General features: G+C 37.2%; 2 protein-coding genes and 1 long non-coding RNA gene across 3 annotated transcripts in view; all 3 read right to left on the bottom strand.

The window, feature by feature from the left end:
- Positions 1-24,863, bottom strand: part of LOC139120308 (uncharacterized) — a 40,846-nt gene extending 15,983 nt beyond the window's left edge. The window contains exon 1 of the mRNA XM_070684638.1: positions 24,736-24,863. The gene's annotated coding sequence lies outside the window, so the exon portion shown is untranslated. The remainder of the gene's footprint in view (positions 1-24,735) is intronic.
- On the bottom strand, positions 3,992-8,206 carry LOC139120306 (uncharacterized). Its single transcript, XM_070684636.1, has 3 exons — positions 7,940-8,206; positions 7,253-7,462; positions 3,992-6,846 (listed from the first exon to the last, which is right to left on the bottom strand). The coding sequence occupies exons 1-3, from the start codon at positions 8,159-8,161 to the stop codon at positions 6,439-6,441; spliced, it is 840 nt and encodes a 279-aa protein (XP_070540737.1). The 5' UTR covers positions 8,162-8,206; the 3' UTR covers positions 3,992-6,438.
- On the bottom strand, positions 8,265-18,260 carry LOC139120307 (uncharacterized). The gene is made up of 3 exons (XR_011549069.1): positions 17,856-18,260; positions 15,863-15,900; positions 8,265-8,389 (listed from the first exon to the last, which is right to left on the bottom strand). It is a non-coding gene; the product is annotated as an uncharacterized lncRNA (long non-coding RNA).
- Positions 24,864-26,594: the final 1,731 nt, after the last annotated feature.

A 26,594-nucleotide genomic window follows, 5' to 3' on the forward strand; every position in this document is an offset into this window, starting at 1 on the left:
TGCATTACTCAATCTTCTGAATGAATGTAAATCAGCTGGTAATGACGATGTCTCTCCCAAACTCTTGAAAATTGGTGTTTCTTGTATTGCAGAAACTGTTACAGAAATGTTTAATTTGTCAATTATCAGTGGAACATTTCCCGACTGTTTCAAATGTGCTAAAGTAGTTCCGATTCATAAGGGAGGCTCTAAGAGTGATGTCAACAACTATAGGCCTATCGCACTTCTGCCAGTTCCCTCTAAAATAATAGAAAAATCATGTTTATATTAGTCTGTACAATTTTATGCATTCAAACGATCTTTTTGTCAGCTCACAATCTTGTTTTAGACAATATCACTCTTGTCACACTGCTTTAGTCAAATCACAGAGAAACATTGACAGAGTCGCAACACTTGCATGCCTTTTGTTCCATGGTCGTCTCGGTAGACTATTGGCTTTTCATATTAAAATGAGCTTCAAAGGTGTTAAACTTTTTGGAGGCTTTGTTTGTGGTTGATAATTACACGAGATTATGCGAAAAATACGACGAGGTGGCATCGTACTGCCAGTCGCGTAGCAACTATAGTTACTTTGTGAGCTCTCAGGCCAGAAACACTGCTTCACGCCAAGCAAAACATAACACGCCAGCAGTTTCATAAACATGTCCTTCCTTGACGAGCGTGTAAAAGAGGGTATGACTGACCGTAAACCATTGAGTAAAACCAGACAGTATCGATAAAAGACTTTCAAATTTGGTTCAAACACACTCATTATATATTCATAAAAATATGAGAGGAATTTTTAAAACAGTAAAACTCACTTTCTGAAGCTCAAAACACTCCCGTTTTCGCCAGCACGTCAATTCTGCTCAGCACCACACGACAACAACAACACAAACTTTGCCGAACATACTTTCGCTTAACAATTGGCGAAAATCCGAAAATTACCGAAGGATTCATGGTCGGCACTCTTCGGAAAAGAGAGGCGAGAGCAACCTGAGGCGAGGCGAACATGGATGGGTTACGTAACCGCTTCACGCCTTAAACAATACCCGTTGCCACTCTATGTATGTTTCTCTATGGTCAAGTTAACTGACCAGATTTTACAGAATATGGATCAAGGATTGTATAGTGGTGTATTGTTTTTAGATTTATGTAAAGCTTTTGATCTTGTTGATCATAACATTTTGCTGAGAAAACTTTCTGTTTACAGGCTTTCTGATTTGTCACTGAAGTGGTTTCAATCATACCTTACTGGAAGAAGCCAACTTGTTAGCTATTTAGGTGTACACTCCGATATTTTGTCGATTACATGTTGTGTACCTCAGGGGTCCATTTTGGGTCCACTTCTGTTTTTGATCTTCATTAATGATCTTCCACTTTGCCTCAACATGGGAAGCTTAGATATGTTTGTCGATGACCAAACTTTGTGTGTTTCCGGAATTGACATTGAACAAGTTGAGGGGAGACTGAATGGAGATCTCGTTCCAATCATACACTGGGTCCATACAATAGCATGGCAATAGACGATGTTCCGCTGATTGCGAGATCTCGCGAGACTTTAATACATGCCCGTAGAAACAGGTTTCCAGCTTAGTAATACAAGTCAAACTTTGTATGGAACTAGAAAAAGTGCAGAACTGAGCAAAGATTGCAACTTCATATATTTTATGCAGTGTTAACGTAATTAGCGACTTGTCCTGTTTTACGCAGTGTTGCGAGAACACGTCCACTGCGAACCACATATTCTCGCGATATCTCGGAATGTCTCGCGCGGTTCGGAACATGGTCTATTAACACCACTAAAACAAAATATATGATTGTTGCGTCTCGCCCCAAAATTTATCACTTAGCCGACTCTGATATTTCATTTCATATTCAGATCAATGATACTCTATTGACAGTGTTGCTATTCACAAACTACTTGGTGTTCAAATAGACAACATTTTATGCTGAGATGACCACATAGATAATTTGTGCAAGACTTTGTCTGCAAGAATTGGTGTTATAAGACGACTACGCCCCTATTTCTCAAAGGAGTGTTCTTTTGCTAGTTTATAACGTTTGTTCTTGTCTGTAATTGACTAGTGTTGTATTATTTGGGCTAGTACGTCTAAGACCAATCTCCAAAGATTGTACAAACCCCAGAAAAGGGCTGGTAAGGTAATTCTCGGAGTTGACAAGACTTTTCCTTCTCGAACAGTTTTTGTTAGTTTGCACTGGTTGCCCATAGATTTACGTATTGAATACTTTACCGCTGTTATGACTTCAAAGCTTTAAGTGGTCTCGCACCAAGCTGTATTTGTGATCTATTCCAACCTCTCTCAGAAAAGGATCGTTTAAATACTCGTAGTTCTAGTAATGGTAACCTTTACCCACCAATGTTTAGGACAGGCATGGGTCAAAGATCATTTGTATATCGAGCTACTAAAATCTGGAATTCCATTCCCCCAACTATCCGTGACTGTGAAGCCTTGTCGAAGTTTAAATCAAAACTACATGATTATCTTTTCATGAAATATTGTAATGAAGGCTCTGACTTAGACTAGCCTGTTTTTCTTTTGTCTTAGACATCTTCTGTTCGTCTATTCCATATGTTTTTGTTTATTCGATTATTTGTTTGTGTTTTTTGCCTCCCTTTTCATGAGGGCTCTAGCTGATGGAAATTACAAATACTTTACTGTAATCAGATTACCCTCTTTAAATAAAGTGTATAATAATAATAATAATAATAATAATAATAATAATAATAATAATAATAATAACAAGGCAGTATTGCTGAAGGCAATGAGTACTTGGGCCGTTATATAGTAATGTTGAGGACAATATATAATAGTATTCAAATATGGTCTCGAATTTCCTCCTGTCAATTAGGTATTTGATTAACTGGTTATTAAACGAAGCAATGGCATGGCAATGGAAAAATATGTCTAGCAACTTTTGTGGAGCTTTAGGCAGGGATTCTTTATTTATAGTGGAAATTGCTTAAACTCCTTAAATATTCAAATTACAGCAAATTTGTTTTGTTCTCGATGGTAGATGTATAATAAATATTAATATGTGCACAAATAACATGTTGTTTGTTTAACTATATTATGATGGAGATAAACAGTTTACATAATACATGGTTAGTTTCATGACAGTCGGTGCCAGTAAAGCTTGTTCATGACACTAAGTGATAACATTAATATGCTAGCACGCTCACTAAAAGCTTTCCAGCTCTTGCCATTTGAGTCCTGAACATGGGTACCAAATTTAGTATTTTGTGAAGCAAGTGTAGTAACGTTTCAGAATTCTTTCGTAAAACATTTGTAATATATTGAAATAGCGCCCTCATCAGTCACTTTCATTACCTACTTGAAACAAACTGGTAAGGAATGGACCATTAGACTTGGGGGGTGTCAGAAATGGAAAGAAAAAAATTTCAGAGCAGAAAGTTTGGAAAAAGAATTCAGACTTCTAAAATTTGCAAATCTATTACATTTGAAAAAAATAAAATTTGAAATTCTCAGACGTACAAAAAAATTCAGAATCCGAGCGTGACCACCCCCTCACAAAGTCTAATGGTGTGTCCCTAAGTGAATTGTTCTGGCATTGGGAAGCAAACTCAACACTACATGATTTTATTAGAGCTAGTTAGAGGGCCTAAGCGGAACTGCAAAATTTAACCAACCTCAAGTTACCATTTAATTTTACACATATTCATTGCTATCTATAAATTTTGCTTGTGGCAGAATTGAAAAATGGGTACAAATGGAGTGGATTCCTGTCCCATCCTGAAGTAGGTTGCACCATGTTGTATTTGTAAAGATGGAAAGATTGCATGTGCACCATTTTTGGTGTTTATCATAATTGTATGGCAGTACTATGGCCATATTTAGGAGGAGAACCGGTTGCCTTACAGAGATCTATCCATGTAGTTCAACTCAATGGATAATTATACTTGAATAAACATCACAGAGTCAGAACATTTCCATGAACTAACTTTAATATAATAATACAATCAAAAATAATCTCAAAAGTTGTACAAAATTTGCATCAACTTAATGGGTGTTTGATATAACCTACTAATCTATACTGCTAGACAAACTTTTGAACTGTTAATCAAGTGTCAAACATAGCACCAGAAATTGAAGCACAATCTGGAAACCTTTTTGAAAATAACACAACTTGCGAGTTTTTTCCTGAGGTAACATTAAAAACAACTGAATTAACTATATTATCAAACAACATGAACCAGCAACTCCATAACACAAGTCATTGACAATGACATAGTCCCACTTGTAATAGGAGTATTAGTCTTGATGGGGCAGGGAAATGAGGTCATTAAGAAGTATCACTGGAGTGTATATGTTCAGATCTATGGACACATAGGTCTATGTCATTGTACCCAATTTGAAACAAGAGGCATGTCTAAGTTATGGTTCTAAATCGGGAAAAAAGATCAGACCTTTAGCTGTATTGGCCAGCCAAGAAATACATATGTGCATAATAAACGAGGTACAAGATGTGACATCTTAAGGTCTATTATCCTATCAAAATTGAAGCGTAAAGAACTTGTGGTTACTGAGTTATGCATATATATGCATATTCAAGGTCAAAGGTCATCAAGGTCACGTGACATTTTGAAAAAAAACCCATTGTATCGCTAATTAATCCATATATGCCAAAATTCAGACCTCTAGCTCTATTGGCTTGCCCACAATTATATATGGGCATAATTAACGAGGTATAGCATGTGTTGTCATAAGGTCTCCCATCCTACTAAATATAGAGGACATAGCACTTGTGGTTGCTTATTTATTGACATAATCATGTATTTTAGGTAAAAGGTTATCGAGGTCGCATGACATTTTGTCAAAAAATTTCTATCCTATAGTCTATCCCTATATACTAAAAATCATACATTTACCTCTATTGGCTTGCTCAAAATTAGATATGCACATAATTAATGAGGTACAATATGTGGCCTCATAAGGTGTCCCATCATACCAAATATGAAGGGTGTAGCACTTGTGGTTCCTGAGTTATGGACAAATATGTATATTTGAGGTCAAAGGTCACAAAGGTCACATGACATTTTGTCAAAAAAATTGTATTGCTAAGTTATCCCCATATACCAAAAATCAGACCTCTAGCTCTATTGGCTCGCTCAAAATTAGATATGTGCATAATTAATGAGGTACAATATGTGGCGTCATAAGGTGTCCCATCATACCAAATATGAAGGGTGTAGCACTTGTGGTTCCTGAGTTATGGACAAATATGTATATTTGAGGTCAAAGGTCACCGAGGTCACGTGACATTTTGTCAAACAAATTGTATTGCTAAGTTATCCCTACATACCAAAAATCAGACCTCTAGCTCTATTGGCTCGCTCAAAATTAGATATGCGCATAATTAATTAGGAACAATATGTGGCGTCATAAGGTGTCCCATCATACCAAATATGAAGGGTGTAGCACTTGTGGTTACTAAGTTTTGGACAAATATGTATATTTGAGGTCAAAGGTCACCAAGGTCACGTGACATTTTGTCAAAGTGTCTGAGATATCTGCGTGAACGGATGGACTCACATGGATGGACTCACAGACTGACATGACCCAATCTATGAGCCCCCTGGACTTTATCTGTGGGGACTAAAAACTGTGTCACTGCATCCTTTTTGCAATATGAATACGATGAGAAACTAAATTTTTATTTTTCTTGGCCTTATACATGGGAGTCTATGGACTGCCTTATACATGGGAGTCTATGGACTGCCTTATACATGGGAGTCTATGGACTTCCTTATACATGGGAGTCTATGGACTGCCTTATACAAGGGAGTCTATGGACTGCCTTATACATGGGAGTCTATGGACTGCCTTATACATGGGAGTCTATGGACTGCCTTATACATGGGAGTCTATGAACTGCCTTATACATGGGGGTCTATGAACTGCCTTATACATGGGAGTCTATGGAGGTGAAAACTAAAAAGTCCTCTAACACGGCCAAATTTGATTGCATTGTGAAACAAATTGACGTGCATCTGTATGAGGTAGGGTACTATCCTTGTACCAAGTTTGAACGAAATCGCTCCAGGCGTCTCTGAGATATCTGCGTGAACGGACGGACGGACGGACGCACGCACGCACAGACGGACGGACGCACGGACATGACCAAACCTATAAGTCCCCCCGGACGGTGTCCGTGGGGACTAAAAACTGCTGAAAAGGAGTCAAAAGTTACAGCTATTCAAGCTCTAATTAACCATTGCACTAAACTTAAAGAGACTTGCTTTGTTAAACACTGCAGGATTATTGAATATACTGTCAGGAAATGCCCGAGTTAGCACTTATTTTGTGTATCAAGATGCAGATTCTGAAGTGATAGCATGCATGCATGCAAGCTCTTGTAAAAAACAGATGACGAAACAATGAAGTAGGAAAATGGACTGATGATCTGCCGGGAGATTTATTCAACAGCTGCAACTTGTAAAAATGTAATAATATTATCTGGTGTGTACTGGAATAGCACTTTCAGAGGCAGGATGTCAAGTATTGCTTGTTTTAATTGTCCATTTCCGGGTAATGTTAAAATGCGAATGAGAGCTGGCTTGAAGACAGTAAATGTCTCTATATCCTCATCATAATCTATGGCAATTTTGGCAACTGCACCTGTACCAGTAGAAGAAGGCAAATACGTTGTATTGCATTTTAAACAGGTGTGATCTTCATCCAGGGCTTTATCTCGACATCTTTTGTTAGGGCAAGATGGGTACAACTTTGCTTCAGAGACACCAATAATGGTTCCAGTCTGCATAGCCTCATCATCAGAAACATCAATGGCAGGAAGATCTTCAAAATTCTCTTTAGGTACAGGCTGATTGAAAAAAAGAAACAGAAGATAATTTTACATCTTGTACAATGAGTTGAAGAGTTGGACAGACATGATGTACAAAAGTGAATGTAAAAGTGAATTTACATTCACTTAACAGAAAACATACACCTAAAATGTCAAATGTAATACAGGACATTTTGATACACTGCTAAATATTTATATGGCAGTAAAAATGACAAATTTTGTTTGCATTTAGGTCCTTCAAATGGACTATAAGTTTAATAACACATTTTGTACTTGCAACTGACAAGACTAAAAGCATCCTTAATTGAAATTTGTCAATTTGAGTGGGCAGACATGTTCGAGAGACTTTTCTCTGCCTATATACAGCTGCTGTTAAAAGATAATTTATTGAAAACTAATACCCTTAATCACCTCTGGTACTCACCTTAATCATGGTGAAGTCAGTTGAAGACAAAACTTGCTCTTTTCTATATTCACCAACTTGGAGACATGAAACTGAAATACAGTCATCAACCGCAACTGATAGCTTTGACTGATCTCTCCAAAGTGCTACACTGACATCACCAGTTGCATCTTGGAGATGGAATTTCTTCAAAGGTATATTTTTGTGACCAACAGTCTGGACATCAGATACCTACATGTATGGATGTCAAAAGGAAAGCAATATCAGTGCATATACAATAAAATCCATGAAAATATGACATTGTATCAATTATGAATTTTGTAGCACTCATTCGCCTTTTAGTAAATATATTTGAATGCATCGATTTCATTTGAGAAATTGCTTAGCAACTGTCATCAAACTTATATGAAGGGTTGATAATTTTGTTGTATACTGCCAAGTTTGTTGACCTTAGTCAGTGGGCACAGTGATATTGGCTAAGGTAACACAGTAATTGCCAGCGGCTTCCTATGAAAAAAGGTGATTGTACAAATCAAGTGAGCTACCTAACATTGCTTATAAATGCAGATATAAACAAACCATGATACTAAGAATGAAAATAGTAAGAAATAGTCAAAAGTTACAACTAGCGGAGTGCTTTGATTGCTACATATCGCTGCATGGCTGCCAAATGACAAGTTGTTAACAGCCAGGATGTGTACCACTTACTTTGATAACTTTGCCTTCAACTGTCAATTTCCTTTTACGTGGTGATGTTCTTGCTTCAGTAATGTTGACTGCAGGTGCCACAGGTACATCGAGAACTTGAGCTGCCGTCAGAAGTGCTTCAGGGATTTCTAGTACTTTATTGACATCAAACACCTCAGTGTTTTTACCAACAGACACTATTAAATTGCCATCCTGCAATCTGGTGGAGTATTTCTTGATCATGATTACCTTTGACTCATGAAAGGAAGAGAATTTAGGAGGATCCTCAACATAGCAATTATTGGTGCTGTGTTGTCACAAACCACAGTTCGCCCGGCTGTTTTTCTTTATCTCCAATTTGGTATTTTGATACAGTTAACGGTTTTGCAACCTGAACTGTCAAAACTCCTTTGGTATTGGTATTTGCTTGTATAGCAGCTACTGTGGTTTCTGATCTCCTAGGCATGTTTCCTGGAAAGAAAATTATATATGTATGCATCAGTGTTTTTTGTAGAGGTTGGGGGGGACATGATAAAATGGTTTAGGAAACTTGATAACAATACCAGTAACAAAGGGGCAGGCTAGTGAAATGACCAGCAAACGCTGTTAACATTTATCTGTTCACCAGACTTCGCAAAACACTGTCCATTGAAATGAGCTTTAATAAGACTCACTGATAACTTATACTACCTAATAGCACCTAGTGCCACATAAAAATTAGCTAAGAAGTCTAAGGTGGATTTGTCGTACATCTGTTTTGGCACCATGTACATGGTATGTGTAAAAGTATGTGACAGAAGTTGCTCTGTTGTGACCTTTCACTTTTGATAAGCATGCCTAGGCTGTACACACAGTGTTTGTGTAATTTGATCAAATTGGTAAAATGCTAAGCAATTTAAAGGTTTATTTACCTTTAGCCTTACCATTTCTGCTAATACAGATTTTGAAACTCTAATTGACTGCTTTGAGAAATCAGATAATGCTAATCCTGCAATGTGTGGTAATCGTGATAATGCCACATATGCCTGACCTGGGCTTTTGCATTTATGGCCCAAGTCAACAACAACATTCTTTAAAGTTAAACCTTGACTTTTGTGAATAGTTATAGCCCAACTTGGTATGAGTGGCAATTGTGTCCTTTGTATTTCAAGGCCACCTTTAGCAATGAAAGTAGTGGTCATGGGTTTAATTGAAATGGTTTGATCAATTGGAGATTGCGTTGACTGTCCAATTTTTGGATTGTCAAATAAAATGTCTACTGCCCTTGGCATATCTTTTCTTGTATCCCAGTGAAATTGTATTAGTGTGCCCTGAGCTCCATTTACAAGGCCTTCTGCAGTGCAAATATTGCGGAGCAGGAGCACTCTACTGCCAATAGTAAGTGTTAACTTAGAAAGCAAGCCTCCACACATGGTATCATCTGAAGGTATAGCGGTAATAGGCACTGGTGAGGCATCAGAGGAAGTATGTATTGCCCAAATGGTGTATACTTTGGATTTTGTCAGTGTAGCGATTCCTCTGTTTCATATTATTGTACTGATAGCACTGTAGCCGTGTTGGAAAGAGACGTATAGCTGTATCAAATGGGGGTTTGCATAGATCAATGTTACATCGCTCACAAAGTAAGTTTATGTCAAGTGTTGAGGGGTTGCCTTCTCTAACACGATGAGTAACTCTTCATATGGTCTGTCACTTTGTTGACGGACATTAGTTTTGAGGAAAAAAGGTTTAAAATACTGTATCCAAAGATTGCATGATGGATAATTAGCATCGTCAAAGAGATACCTAGCAGCTACAGGGCGCAATTGGAAAAAGTCTCCAAAGGCTACAATACTGCAGTTTCCAAATACTGATGTACTGTCAGAATCTGGCTTAATTTCTTGTAGCCTGTGATGAATAGCATGGAATATGTGATCAGAAACCATACTTATTTCATCTAAGATAATAAAATGTATACTTGCAAATGCTCTTTGCAAGTTATCTTTCATTGCTGCAGTGAGTGGTATATATTGATAATTTTTAGAAAAGCAATTAGTTACTGGCAAACAAAAAGCTGAGTGTATTGTTTGACCTTGGACATTGAATGCAGCTGTGCCTGTTGGCGCCAGTGTTAATACACAGGCAGTTAGGAGTTTGCGAAAAATTGACTCTCTCAGAATTTGCAGAAGAAAGGACTTTCCACAACCTGCTCCACCTGTGACAAACATGTGCAAAGGCTTGGGCTTTGTTTTGGTTTTGCAGTTTATAAAATCAAGATATGTTTCAGCATATGCAATGATATGGTCTATTACAACTTTCTGGTCTGGTGTGAGTAATTTCATTTTTGTGTTGTAAACCGAGTCAGTCATGGTAAATAGGCTTAAATGGTGCCACTGTAGGTCTTCTTGTTGAATGATGTCAACAAAACTATTTCCATTGAGTACCTGCTGGTCTGATGAAATATCTAATATATGAAAATCTGAAACTTTTGTACCAGTATCCAAATCACTGAGTAGGTTTGATGTTTCAACATGAGATGTATTAGGTGTAAGGGCATCTGCAATTTGTGTATCACCATGGTGCAACTTGTGTAGCAAGTGCACATTGTGTTCAATGTCTTCCATGACATTCTTTTTGGGGCATGAACTTTTGTCAAACAGCTGTTTTTTAGCCAAATACACATCATATGCATTATTGAAACCACAAAGGATTTCATCTTCATTGCGAAAAGGCAGGAAAAGCAGAAGCTGAGAGTAGTAGTATTCATCATCATGTTCGTAAGGATTTAGAATTGGATATCTTATGCATGCCGGTTTTGTTCGCTGAATTATCCAAGTATTAAGTTTCAGCAACTTAAAACAGGGTTGTCGATGTCCATTATGAGATTTTGCCCTGCAAGGTGTGTACCATGTAGCAAATGTGTACAGAGACATATGATCCCACATGTGGCCAGATGGTCTGTTGCTGTATTGTTCAATACAGCCTATCTGAAATACATTTGTATCATCATCCTGCAAATTTTCTAGAGTATTTTTTGGAAGTAATATTTTAGATCTTTTGGCTGGTTTGAGGCAATTTACAAATACAGTAGCCATAGATGACTGCACAAAAGGTATATGGGTCATTCGGAATGCTATCTCTTGAGCTGATACTTGTCGATGGGATAACACAATGGCCCCGATATTGTGTAGTTTACGTCTTTCTGAAGATTCTGGTGGCAGTTTATCAAGTGCAGAAGATATTGCTTCACGTAAGTGTTGTGGTTCACTTTTGCATATATAAGTGCATATGTATAGGGCAACACCGTACACACTTCGTATCAACTGAATATCCATATTTGCTTGCCAAGTTTTCAATATTACCGGATTGTAGGCATTGACCATTGTGTCATTTAGATTTCTTTTGGTGATGTAAAATCGAGAAGTATTGCCAGGATCAATATTTGTTTTCAATCTGGTTTCATGTGATGGTGGACGTGGAAAATCAAACCGACAGTGGCCAGTTTTGGTTAAACATGTTTTAGTATGGCGGTGAACCTGTAATGTCAAGACTAAATGCCTTAAGACTGGGTCTGTATCATCTGGTATCATGGTACTTACATGTTTATCTATAAAAGCAGGGGCATGTGCACGACCTTCAAGAGAATCAAGATCTGGGCTGTCCTTTATCCACAGGAACATGTGGATATGGGGAGATCCTCGGAGTTGAAATTCAATTCTTATAAAATGCTCTGTTATATGTCCCAGAGGTTCTGATTTGCCTTTCAATATGTATTTCAAGAAAGCCTGCTTTCGTCTATGAAAATGCTTGGCAACTATTATTGGATTTTCCCTCACTAAGGACCATTTTTGGAGTGGCGTTAACTTTTCAATATCTTTATGAGGAGCCAATTGAGAAAAAAGTTCTGGCCACTTGAGATCAGCAGCTGTCAAAGTTATGAACCATGTAGGTGGACCTTTGCATTCTATTTTTGCTAACAAATTGAGAAGTTGGGAGCGCCAGTATGCTGGTGTCCCCCTGATATTTCTCATGAAGGCATAGGAGTTTTCTGTAATAGCATTTTTACCTGGCTTTTTGACATCTGCTGCAGTGATAGATGATTTACCATTATTAAACAGTACAGGTGACTTCATTCTAAGAGCAATTGAAACACTGCTGGCCAATGCTCTACTTTCATATATAGAATGTGCATAAAATAAGTAAAGCAATTCAGATGAAAAGCGCTTGTCTGTATGTGACAATCTGGCTTGGAAATATGACAAATCTGTTATTTTTGTTGGTCTCTTAGCCCAGAGGCCATTTTTACCAAATGGAAATAACCAGGGGAAGGTCAATTCCTCAAGTGGTTTTACTGTTTTTGACAGAATATCAATCGGTTTTGTTTTTGGCCATGGTAAAAAATTTGACTGTTTTTGCTTAATTGAAGGTTGAGGAAAGCAATCCTGAGCAAGGGAAAAGTCCATATCTGAGTCCTGGACCTGAGTTGATGGAACTGTACAAGTTTCTGTAGTGTACAGCTGTGGGACCTCTATGTCTTTATACAAGGGATTATTCTTTTTCAGCCACTTTAATGCTGAAAACAATTTTTCAAAGTTGATAGGCATGGACTGTTTGTCCTTGTCATCAGAAGGTACAACAATTACATTGGCATCAGCCAATGTACATGGAAGTGACCTCAACTGTTCATTAATATCAATGGAAAAATTTATGCATTGGCCTTTTGTACCATACTGGCCACCTGGTAATGTTACTACAGATATAAATGGCTGGACTTTTGCTAGCAATCTTTTTTCAAGGAGATTTAAACCCTTTAAACAATCTGGGATTGGACCAGGATCCATCTCATTCTGTGAAGCCCATGGTGCTAATGTGCCTTTTCTGGCATATTGTATACATCTTCTACAGTAAAATGTGACTTTCTTATTAGTCTGCATGTGAGAGACTTCTTCAGGGAATAATTGCTTTTGGCACATTGCACAAGTTTTACTACAAGTTTGGTTTATATTTTCTTTGAAAAGAAGTATGTCTTTTTCCAAATGAAATATTTTTTGTCTCTTACCTTTTGGAGTACTGCTATTTACAGATCTTTTGTTGATTTTCTGTTTTGTACTTTTGAATTCACCATTTGCATTGGGCAAATCATGAGTGGGTTTATTACATGGCTTTTTTAGTGTGGTTGATCGAGTGTTCATTTGTTTTCTTGTTATTTTAAAAGTAGTTGCATGTGCAGTTGCTTGCAAGGCTGGAGTTTTTGCATTTGAAGACATATGTACAGGGGTATTGACAGTATCTGAGAGTGGTAAATGTTGCTGGTTTTGAAATTCTAAAGACTGATATTCATGTTTTTCAATTGCATAGCTTTTTGGGGTATTATTGAAAGCAATAGTACTCTCGAAGTGCTCATGGACATGACTGAAAATAACTGTTTTGATTGGAGATGTCTTGTCACATATATACAGTAATATAATGGCAGGTTATTGTAATCCATTTGAAGAGAACATACTTGTTCAGTAATGGTTGTGATATCTCAGAAAATGGTTGTGATATCTCAGAAAGATAATTGGAAGGGAAGGAGTGTGAATCGTTTGAAATGCTGTTTTTCTGGATCTGCTTGTACATTTGGTTCATCTTGATGGCATATGAGAAAGTAATCATTTTTCGGTTTTACATATATTAAAAGACATGGGTCAGTCATTGCTTCACTCAATGAAGCTGTTTTTATTTGTAGATCATTCATTTCAAACCACTGGTCACCTTCCTTGATAAAGGAAACATAATGACCATCAGACAAAGTGTTACCATAGTGAGTTACAGTACCAGCAAGGACATAGAAACACTTGCCATTCACAGTGTTTAGGGAAGGGAATCTTCAGAAATCACTTTACAACTTTGTTTTGACAAATGTTCATCAAAAAGCTTCACAGTAATGATGAGAATCAGTGGTTCTGCAGTAACTGTTAAATATTTGTTTGCACCAGTGCACATACAGTTATTACAAGTGTAATCAAGTTGTTCAGTATCAAAGTAGTTGTTAAGTAAATGCTGTATTGAGTTATTTGCATTGGGAAGCATTATGTCTAAAACACTGTACACAGTAACAGAAGTTGCTTGACAATTATTGCATGTAACAACTTGATTTCCAGAAAGCTTGAACACTTGGGGATTGTTGGGAGTTAAAAACTGACAATTATAAAGCTGGTTTATAATATAAAGTAAATACTCATGTGAATCATTTTGTTCATTTGGCTGAAATCTGTCATTGCAAGTATTCATGATATAATTGTAAAGATCTGATGATTTTTTTCTGAATGTTTGAGATGTGTGACTATTGAATATTTGTGTGATTGTGTTAACCAGTGTATTTTTCCCATGGTATGGTTGTTGGAACAATATTTGATGAAAAGTAGGGCAATGCATTAATAACTGTACAATTGCATTATGAAAACAACAATTATTGGGATTAGGAAGACCAGTTATCAGTGGATTTGAAGAAGTCATTGTAGCTGGTTGAAGGCTTACCAGTTTACTGTACATCTGCAAAGGAACCAGATATGAACTGAAAATGCTCCCTTGTTTAACATAAAATACAAATTAAAGATTTTTTTATTAGATTCTGTGAAGGGTCTCTTAATTGATACAGTTTAACATAGTTACAAACAATATTCTGGAGTATTATGGAGTTTGGAGTAGGAACTCTTGATTAGCAGTGTGGAAAGTCTCTTACTACAATTTAATATGTACACAAACAATATCTCCAGCAAGTTTCATGGAGTTCAGAGCAAGGGTTCTTGATTTTGAGTTTTTGGTTCATGTTGATGGCATATGACTAAGTCATCATTGGTCGGTTTTACATATATTAAAAGATATGGGTCATTCATTGCTTCACTCAATGAAGCTGTTTTTATTTGTAGATCATTCATTTCAAACCACTGGTCACCTTCCTTGATGAAGGAAACATAATGAACAGCAGACAAAGTGTTACCATAGTGAGTTACAGTACCAGCAAGGACATAGAAACACTTGCCATTCAGTGTTTAGGGAAAGGGAATCTTCAGAAGAGAGGAAGTTCCTGATTTACAGTGCTAATTTGGTAAATTGATTAAATATGCAAATTAGCTATTAATAACATGATATTGCCCAATGTCTCCTCTACAGTCAGGGGTCTATCAGATAAGTATGTGTATAAATTTCCATCAAATTTGATGCAGTAGTTTTAAAACTATGTCGATAATTAGAAAAGTTCATTCAATATATATGCAAATTAGCATGGTTCTTGTTGATTATCCAGTATACAGACAGACAGTCAGAGAGACAGACAGGCATTGCTAAACTTAGCTTAAAACAATTAAACTGTAAACATATTATCTGTAAAACTGCTAATAAACAGATTCATGTGAAGTTGCCAGCCTTTGTAGGGCAACTGCACTGATTGCACAAGTGAAAACTCAAAGTCATCACTATAAAGAACATCTGGAATTTCATCATCATGTTCCACAATTTCCTGTAAAGTGCTAACACCTGTATGTATACTACCTGTGCAGTGATATTGAGCAAACTGTGGAAACTCGCATGAGCTTATTGTATAGTAAACATGTAAAGAATAATCACTCTCCTGCACACTGCATGTAGGGCCAGGATTGGGCAAAATTTGGATGTTTGTCAGAGTTGTTATAATTTCATGATGATCTAAAAATGTACATTTGGCCAGCGGAGAAAGTGTGAGATTCTGTATTGCTGCTAATTTTAAACAGTTTTGTTTATTTCCTTTGATTAGATAATGTTGATCTTTGTTCCAAATGAATGTTGTAATGCATTGATAATTTTCCTCAACTTCATGCATTATGTATGGTGCAGGTAGAACTAATGGCTCTAACAATACAAAATTATTGCTGTCAGATGGCCAGTGGAGTGCTATCTTTTGCAATAAAACACAACAATGGAGATGTGTGCATTGAAAAGACATACCTGCTTTCCTATTAAAAAGCTGCCAAACCACAACTTCCCTGTAAAAGTGAAAGTGTTCTATGTCATCTTAAAATGCATGAAAATGATTTTACTCATCGCTGCAGTTTATTTACTTTGCAACGGATTGTACATTTTCTAATCTATTGGCAACGCTATCTTTAGACAAAGACGGGGGGGGCGCTGCTTTGGCATCAAAATTTCAAAATCAGTCAACAACAAAGAAACGTGTTGCCTGTGAATTGGAAATATGCTTTTTCTAATTTGCGCCATTCACTAATTTCTGGACAATTATTCAGATACAGAGAAGAGTAATCATTGAGTTAAAAAAAAATAAGTTGTCCAACAACTCAGACTCTCCTTTCATAATGGGTTAATTTCAAAAATCAACAGATACACTGACGATCATGGCGACCGTTAAACGCGACGCTGAAAAAGGAAATCAAGCACATGCCTTTTATTGACATTTTGCACTAGTGTTCTCAACTTTCGAGATCCATTTCTGTATACGATAAGAAAACGATAGTGGACATTCCCCACGATATAATGAAACCTTATCTTTTTACAAAATGGCATTTATCTAATCGTCTCAAAACGGACGAACTACGAGCAGACGTACGAGCTCGTACGACCAAATTACAAGTGACATAATGTGCCGCACTTTCACCATACAAGTGACGTATTGTCAGTATTTCTCGATAGCCTGCCTGTGTTCAGCGTACTTTGTGTGATCGAAAAAAAATCTCGTTGTAATTTGAAGGAATATGGTAGGTTTAATGTAAAAAAAACTTCAAAAAAAAAAACCAACAACAACGCAACAGTCATTACAGCTACACCGGCGGTAGGTTCATATCCAGAGCCCCGGTACGGTCTGCCGCCGTCGCTTGAAAACAATCTCATAAACTCAGCCAATGGGCAGCTGTGTATGGGCAGCTGGATGCTTGACTTCCCGGAGAACGCGAGCTGTCAGTGCCGTTCAAGCACAGGATTATCAAATTTCAGTAAATGTACCTACCTAGATGAAATCCTGTCTATAGGCTGAAATTTCGCCGAAGTTTGACAAAATGACATAGATTTTCAGGTTCAAATCCGACATTTTTGAGTTTTGAGTGCAGACAGAAATAAGTTTTGACTTGAGGCAACATGGCTGCGACCCCATGTTGACCCCAAGTGAAAAAGTGTTCGCGATCAAATCTTCCTATATTTTTTCAGAATTTTCGACAAAATCATTGCTTCTTACATCTTTTGTAAAATATTAAAATAAAAAATGCGATGTGCCATGTCTCCAGATTTCTAAAAATATCGTTCGACGGAACATGAGCAGGCCCGCACAGCTGTTCCTGCGGTTATGGCAAGGGTGTATAGCTTGGAGTCGACAGCAATTATTTTAGGCTTGGCAGTGCAAGGGTTTATCATCTTTATTCGAAAGATAGAGGAGAAAAAACTGAGAAAATGTATAACTAAGTCTTCCTAGTACGGAGAAATGCGGCTGTGGTCATTTGCATAGTAATAGTCTCCTTGCTGGCAATTTTCAACGTGACCTAGTTGAGTCCAAACAAATGTACGTTTTGGGTTTTGGAGTTCACGATTGGAGGGGGTCTAAAAATAGTTCCCAATACAAACCGTAGCTCCAATTTTAATAGGAATTTTACGGCCTTACGTCAAAATCTTGCTGTGAAAGTACGAGGCCGTACTTATGCTCGTACAATGTCAGTTTTGAGACAATTACATACCTCAAAATGGTAATACAGATACAGTTACATTGACTCACTGGGCGATTTCGACTTGAATACTCATTTCGCAAACTTGTGACGCAGTTGAAATTAAATGCTGACCGCCAAATAATCTTCATGAGACGAGATCATTCTAGACATCCTCCAAATTATCCAACCATTCGCATTGAAGTTCAGCTCGCTTAGAGTATCATAACATTCTGCGGCCTTCTTTTAGATCGACCCTAATTTCTTCCATTTAGGTAAATAAATTCACAACCTACCTTGACAAAACTTCATCCACCATCCAGGACCATCGACCAAACGCACAACAAATCTGTCTTGACGTCATCATCTCCTTACATGGTAATGGGCATACCGTATTTTTTAGTAAAGGAGACACAGAATACGTCGGATTATTCAGTTTCAAAACGTATTACATTGTGTGATGTTGTCAAAAAAAGGTAATGTTACTACAGTGGTATAAATTACAAAACACAAAAGTTCAAATCAGTTTATTTTGGGCAGGCTTTACCCAACATTTCATATTGTTTCTTATGCCAGATTTGACCACGTGCTTACTGGCGACCCCTTTACATGCAAATTTTGTGTCAAATGATGTGTTCTCCTGGAAAAACAAACGTACGATTTCTAAATGAAGGAGGCGAAATTTGCCCTCAAGACTCGAAACCACCCCTTTACGGGCTGTACCTAGCTATTTTGAATGAGCTTCTCGAATCTGCAGCTCTATTTCGAAATGATGGTCTGGTTTTCTCAGCTCAAGGATAAGTGTTCTCCATCGCTGTGGGCATTACTATTCTCAAATGGGGTACAGTTTCCAGTCGTTGTGTTTTTCATTGTGTCCGGGATATAAAACCCTTCCTTTTGACTTTTTCACTTTGATTAACACTAGTCCACATCTTGTCAGTGATTAAACATGTTTCAAGTTTAAATGTTAAATTCTGGTCTCGAGCCCTCCTGTTCGACCAAACTGAAATTACCCCTCCCACTTTGGCTCGTCCAGTGGGTGCAGCAAGGGTCGTGCCATCGACTAAGAAACGGAGGGTGCATTAATTGTTGCATTTCGATGCACATTTTGATTATATTCAGAAGATTTTGTGGCAAAAACTCAGATAGAGAAGCATTAATATTCACATCTCACTTATTCAAGACTGGCTGAGAGCAGCACTTCCATTCAGTTAACATCATTACGCCATTTATTATGCCAGGAAAGATGAAGCCAAGACATTTGCCCTCCCTGGTCTCAGCCAGGAATGGTTATACCTTACAGAGTTTTTCCCACGGAATGAAAACAAATGTACTTGGGCTGAGGCCCAAGTACAATAATGAAATCATTTATACGCCGTGGCATGTCTCTCCTTGGCCGTTGGTATTCCTAAAGACGCTGTAAAATTACATCACCGAAGCATGGAGAGCATTTTAGTCACCGACCAATGTAACTAATAAGTCTTACAATGGGTTTATATTTTTGTGGCAGCTACCACATAATCAGAGCGAGTTGCAACCATTAGATTTGAGGTCGAGCACTTTCCTATGACGTTTAGGGCCGACGTTTGTAAATGTGTAATGAAACAACTGCACTGAATTTATTTGAATATCGGCGAAACAACGAGCGAAACTTTTTGCACATGATTACGCGACTCGCCTCATTGCCGCCGAGATAATTTAGTTTCAGGTCTTGTTTCAGTAAAGTAATGTCAATGTGATGAGCTAAAATGACCTTTTCTGAGAAAAGAGAAATTGCAATCAGCATTGAACCAGGGGTCGATAAAGTCTCGTTAGAGACAGTGAAAGAAGTGAACTTCAACAAGATGTTAAATAATGCGGTACCACAGTGTCTTGTAGTCTACACAGGCACTAAAAACGTTTGAGCTCCGTTTTAGTTGTTCATCACCGCAACCACCAACACCATGTATTCATTCATGTATTCATTCATTCATTCATTCATTCATTCATTCATGATATGTTCGTTTATTCATTCATTCATTCACTTATTAATTTGTTTATTCATTTATTCATCCAATCATAATTCACTCACCGTCATCGTCATCCATCATCGCTATCGTTATTATTGTTTTGCTGGAGTACCAGAAAACCAAAAATGCTAGCATTTTTCATATTATTGGCATACATAAGCTTAAGGGTGATAGGGCCACTAAATATTTTACCAACAATTTCCGTTATTTTTCTCTAACAGTAAGACTTATATGTGAGGATGAGATTAGGACAAAAAAATCAATATGTCACCAGATTAATTTGATACCTAGAAGGATTTGAAATGCACCCACTTTATCCCGTTCAAATGACAAAAACTATGAATCTCCCGTAAGCATTGCCCAACCTAATATATTTACTTTCAGTTCCTTTCTTGAAATGCTGCACTTGTTTTATTTACATGTGAACCACATTGAATAATAAATGACAGTTTTAGCTATTTTTCCGCTGTAAATGTGCATAAGAATTTAAATTATCACATCTCAGGCCTTCCAAAACAACAGCTAAAGCTCAGTGTTACAAACTTAAATGTAATGACCGCGTACTTTGTAGAATTATTTAGATTTCCATTTTTGTTTATTTTCACATAAATTATTTTTCAGATATTGTACATTATATGCATCAAATAAAAATATGGGGTCACCAACCTATTTACAATGCTACATCGCTTACCATTACCCCCTCCCCATATGTGAAATGGGAAAAATATCACAATTTGATGAGAAATATGTCCTTTTCAAATTATTTTGCTTGGATTTTTAAATACTTTGTAAATATATCAAAATCCAAACAATTTAAACTTACAACTCGAAGATAATATAATGATGATTCAATCATCACTAACAACGTCCGCTTTCATACTAAAAGCTATGAAGATAGGTTTCCATCAAAACCAATGGGGTAATTTTGACAGTGAGCATGGTCCCTTACAGTGGACGCGCGTGTCGTAAAGTGCGCGTTCTATTGTTTGCAGCTATGATGACTTAGCAAGTTACTCGATCACCCTTAAATATGAGAATATACCTCAGGGAAATATATTAGGATACTCAAAGCATTAAAACACATTTTAGTCTACCGCTTGTAGTGGCTCATTTCCAAGCCCATGGAGTAAACAAAGTTTTCATCGAAAATGCTATTTTTCCCCAGGGATGGCAGCTATATGAATCTAAATTTCAATTGTCAGAAAAATTTGGATAATTTGTCGCTCAGGTACGAAATTTTGCACGGAGCCCCCTAATTTCGATTTTCGATATTTCAGTCTGCGGTTTCGAGTGCAAAAACTGTTGACAGATATCATGCTTACCACTGAAAGATTTGAACTTCTTAAGTTGGACTTTCCTTGCTTCAGTAATTTCACTGTGTAGTTTTCTGACTCCTTGTTTCAAAATTTAGCTCATCACTTCAAAATTCCAACTTCAGAATTTGGCCATATTAAGGAATCGGGTTCGTAATCAAGCTAGCATGTGCACGATTTTTCGGACACCCAAACACTTACTGATCGGCCGCTTGTGGGGATTCTATTTCGAAGCTAAGGGGAAGTAGCCGTAATTTTGGTGATGTTTCTCGATATTCTTGTTTAGTCATATATAAAAAATAGTTTCTTGTTTCACTCCCTTAAGCGTCTCTTCGCACAAAGTGTTTTGTTTGTTAACAGAGCCTGTCTCCTTATAACATTCATATTTATTGTTGACAACTAAATATGACAATATGAGGCAGGACAGAAAATCATTTATTCACAATCACGATGCCGACTCATCACATACAGCCTATGTTGACAAGCTAAATACCGTGTGTTTCAACATGCTTTATGGAGTACAGCAAGATAGTACAGTTGATAATCAGGACCAAATTATGGAAGAAAACCGTTTCATCAGAAATTAGAACTACTGTCCCTATATAAGCCTAAGGAGTAAATGAAGTTTTTACTGTATTTTTTGTGTGAAAATCTTACATCTTAAATCTGTCGATAGAGTGAGCACAGTGAATTTTAGATAATTTGCCTCTCTGACCCCAAAACTTCCGTGACCCCTCAATTTTATCCTTGAGTGTGAAAGAAAATGATTTGAATTGTCCTTGCGGCAAGTTTTGAGCCTTCCTATTGCGATTTTTTAACTGAGGATTTTTTTAGTGATCAGTCATGCAATTCAATGCTCTCACATCCTATGTGGTTATCTGTAGGCTCTCTATTGCTGCATTATATGTTTACGCTGAGTCACTTCTGGGGACAGGTCTTACCATGGTATGGATAGGGTGTCGCCCTCTGGTTTCTGAGGACACTGTCTTTCGCTCAGTTACAATACAAAATAATACAATACAATCGTTTATTGTCCCAATTTGGGCAATTGGAATTAGAATTGCGACAGTGACAAAAACAATAAATAAGACTACAGAACAAGATACAACCGCAGGAACGTTAAAAGCACTTTAAACATTTTAGCCAAAGTAAACAAAAACACATACGCGCAAGAATAAAATTCAAAAAAGATTGTGAAAAAGTACTAAAAACAGCAATGCATGAATAAAAAACACTATTTAACTCTATTCAAAGATCCCATTGCTCTGTTTATAAAAAACGTTTTGATCTGTTGGTTTTTAAAATCGGAACTCTAAAACGACGAACAGACGGAAGCGGATCGAACTCATGACGTAATGGGTGTTGAAATTTAGCATTCAAGATAGAGTTAGCCCTAGGTGTAATATGTTTCCCAAACGATTCGGAAAGGCTGGTCTGTTGTTCTCCAATAACTTTGCTGCAAATATTGACTATCTTACATATTCGTTTTTTGTCCTTTTCATTCAAATTACCGTACCAGCAAGCCATAGAAAATGTTAAAATACTTTCGATAAATGATCTATAAAACGATGCCACTAGAGATTATGTACATTGAATTGGTTCAGTTTCCTTAGGAAAAATATACGTTGTTGCCCTTTACCACAGATTACATCTGCATTTTCTTCCCACTTTAATTTATCATCCAAAATAGAACCAAGATAATTATAGTTAAGTGATGTATTCATTGCTTTGATACAGTTTGTGAGCGATGCTTGATAGCGAGTGTATGTGCGGGTGCTTCATGAACTCTACAGTTCGCAGTCAGAAAAATTGTGACAACTATAGCTCGGTTATTGAACCACTCATTTAAGTGTGGGGATTTAGCCGAGCGGTTTTGACTGTGATGTCTTTGCTAGGTGACTGGGTGCCGTACACTGTAAGTCCGAATCCCATCGAGAATTTACAAAATTTTGCCACAGAATCAACACAGAGAATGGGAGCCATTTTGAATTTCAAATACTTCCAAATGTCGGGCAATCTCTAAAGCTGTGCACTGTGACTCCCCCCCCCCTCCCGCGCCCGATTGTAATCCTCGATTCTAAAAGAAAACTGTTGAAAGTGTTCTGTTTTAGCAAAGTGTGAACAAAAATGTTTAAAACTTTAGTTTCCGAGATGTGTATTCCCATTAACCCAGGGTGGAACTTGTACGACGTTCTCGCTTTGTGTCAAGAAACAAGACATGTTTGACTTGAAATTTGAGTATAATATTGCGTTCAGTGTCATACCTTACACATGATAACGGTCACTATAATTTCTTCCACGGTAGTTCAGAGTACACACGGTTTCATTAGTAATTGCACAATTCTGCGGTATATAAAAATTGCTATTTGCCGTGAGTATATCAGTGATGATTTTCTTTTCCATTTTCGTCTTTCCATTCACATCTTTTGATACATTATCACATAAAAGAGGATAAAGAATTAAACGTTAGGGGTTCCGATATTTATTTTGTTTCATGTGAAATAATATAACAGCTTAATCAAATATACCTAGAGCTGAATGAAAATAAACGCGGTTTTTAACGCAGTTTGTAAATATTAAGTTATGAATATGAAAGTATATCACAAGACGAGCGAAATGTACACATAGGCAGACCTGACAAAACAGCGAGTTGGCTGCGCATATAAGCCCTCCCCAACTTAAACAATATCAAATATTTGAAGTATGACATGGCCCCCTAAGTACTGTTACTTTAATCTACAACTTCCTATTTTGTAGCCCCTGCGTTCTGTTGTTTGTTTATTGGAGTTTTGGTCGATTTTCTGGTAGTTTGGATAATGTAACACACTAACTTTGTTTTAAGTGGGGCATTAGCTCTAACATACTCTATTTTGAATTAAGCCGACCCACTGAATCTCTCAATCAGAGAAAATGAATTTTGATTTTAAAGAATGGCGCAATAGTAACTCCATAGATAACGTTGTTTGTCTGTGTAGGGAAAACAAACTTAAATTTGACTCTCAGTTAAATTGATCATCCTCGAAGTGACTATCAAAGTGCTAAAGTTCGAATCTCCTCAGTGATTTATAAAACTGCACATCACAAGTAGAGAAACCATAAATAATTATACTTAGCTCTGTGTCTATCAATAGACGTTGTCATAAAATGTTACGGTTGGTCTTAAATACAGCGGTATATGGTTGTCCTTGGACAATTGTGTACATCATATCTCACGATATGCAATTTTTTCTTTACGGTATACACTATAAAGCACTGTGTTATTTTACCGTCAATGCGGACACAGTAAGGAAACAGTTATATCTGCATTCAATAACGTCCATAAAAAATCCCCCGTCGCTTGATTTAGACATGTATTCAGTCGCGCATTAAGTATTCGGCGAAAACGAAGCGCTGAACGTAATTAAGTCGTCGTCGAGTGCTATTGACTGATTTCACACCCAACCTCGGCGTATGAACGCTGAAGTGTGTCTCAAGTGTTATGATCGCTGATTCTGTTGGCAAATTATTAGCCAGTATCCGATAATCTGACGTCTTACGTACGAAGCGGACAAATTAAAATCGAGCAGCGTAGAAATGGAATGCAATTTTCATATTCGAGTTTCCGTCTGGTATGGCGGAAAGAGACTTACGCGCGGGAAAATTTCGACAAATGTCAACCGCAACATGATGAAGGTTGGTTCACTCCTGAACCTGTACGTCATTCTGAGATTTTTTAGCACTAGAGGACATTTGAGATAATACGGCGGGAAACCATGCGTATAAAAATATATGACGATATTGACAGAATTGCCTTTAGCCGACAAGGTGGTTGTCTGTCACGGTCAGACTGCCATCGCGCTCAGTCGTTCACTCACCTTTCTGCTCTTGAACATTCGCCCGGACAATTAAACCCTCCAATGCCGACCTTCACGCGATGGGACTGGCCTGAGGCAGCGAGCAATCACACGCGCAGCACTTCACGCCCACAGGTTCTCCCGACGTTACTCCGGAGACTCGTAATGAGATGTGTGCAAACAAAAAATCCGATTTGCCATCGAGGATCGGGCTCTGATTAAATATACGGTCGAGCTATACGCAAAGTAATGGGAATTTGTCATTGTCATCTCGAAACAAAACCGGCAAGGTGACATTTCGAAATTAAAATGCATCGAAAAGTGCTTGTTATCAGCCGTGCCTGTATAATTATCTGTGAGCATTTCAATCATATCAGCTTCTAAAATTCAGACTATAAACAAAGAAACACTTTAGGATGAATGAACCTCGATGCATAGGATATTTGTCAGTGCAGCCAAATTTTCACAATATTTTATTGGCATGCTTATTTTGTGGCCTTTTTTTTCAAATCTGTGGAGCCACTGAAGTTTTCGCCTTCTTGTTTTTTAAGGAAATCGAAAAATCATTTTTCTTAATAGAGTGTGCATCATGGGGGTTGGCTTAATTTGGATTTTCAAATATATTTTAATTTTATGGTAATTAATTTCTCAAACTCCAAACTTTGCACGGTAACCCCAACCCCCCGATTTTTTATTTTTCTATTCTTAATAATTTCCTCAGAGAAAGAATGAGCTAAAAGTCAAAATTTCAGTTCCATACAGGTATGTACGTATGTATGTACGTATGTATGTACTTATGTATGTATGTATGTATGTACGTATGTATGTATGTACGTATGTATGTATGTATGTATGTATGTATGTATGTATGTATGTATGTATGTATGTATGTATGTATGTATGTATGTATGTATGTATGTATGTCAGCCTCTAGTGGTTAGCTTCAATAGAAATGTTTACCTTTCAAAGTTGCAGAATCATTCGTTATAATTATAGAAGCTGAAAGCTTTGAACAAACCTCCATGTAACCACATTGTGATAAATTGTAAAGTTGTTGCGGGAATGAGTTACCTTCACCCACAGTATAATAACATAGCACCTTCAGAAGACGAACATCTATCCAACCATGTCGATAACAGGCAATCTATAAATGGACATAAGACCAGAAAACTTGTAAGGGTCAAAGTTTATTTATGTAGACAGCGAGTGAGTGCCCCTCTGTCGATTTCAAATTACAAGAAAATAATGAAATACCCTTTGCTATTTTACCTTTTGCCTCTTCGCCTTTATACGTTCCCATATTACAAGTCTTCAAAGACAATGCAATTTAATCACTTGTACAAGATACAAACATTTATGAGAAGGAAAACGGAGAAAAATTTTTTACAATGACCATAAAGGGAAGTTACCAGACCAAAAAAAACAGATATAAAATCGTTCAATAGCAAGTAAAATCATAATATTACGAAGCTGAATGATATTAAGCTCAGGGAATTCAACCTATGTATCTTGATTTGTGCGATAGCAAACATTTACTTACGCTAAAAACACACTTAGCTCGTTTTTCATCTCATATTTCGCTCAAGCTGCTTTTCTATCCAATATTCAGTGAAATCAAATTAAGGTAAGTAATTTCAGCACCGCAAATGTGGTATCCACAAAAAATCTTTGACGGGACCTCTAGAATCCGTGACCTCAATAATTCACTACACAGAAGGAACACATTTCCCAAATTACTTCACGTTGGTTCAATTATCCCGAGGTTAGATTCCCGAGCATCACCATGACAACGAGATCAACTAATTTATTTAATTTGGCACGACTTAGTGGCTGACAGATGTTGATTCTGATAGGTGTTTTATGGGCGTTTTTCCCCCCGA

The sequence above is a fragment of the Ptychodera flava genome, chromosome 20, assembly GCF_041260155.1.
Source record: "Ptychodera flava strain L36383 chromosome 20, AS_Pfla_20210202, whole genome shotgun sequence".
In the NCBI taxonomy this organism is placed as follows: domain Eukaryota; kingdom Metazoa; phylum Hemichordata; class Enteropneusta; family Ptychoderidae; genus Ptychodera; species Ptychodera flava.

What these genes read in the sequence shown, in the direction of transcription:
- LOC139120306 (XM_070684636.1), bottom strand. Translation starts at nt 8,161, where the DNA reads ATGATCAAGAAATACTCCACCAGATTGCAGGATGGCAATTTAATAGTG. An exon ending in TTGAAGGCAAAGTTATCAAA is followed by an intron (nt 7,463 to 7,939) that starts GTAAGTGGTACA and finishes CCATACATGTAG; the next exon opens with GTATCTGATGTCCAGACTGT. An exon ending in CTGACTTCACCATGATTAAG is followed by an intron (nt 6,847 to 7,252) that starts GTGAGTACCAGA and finishes TTTTTCAATCAG; the next exon opens with CCTGTACCTAAAGAGAATTT.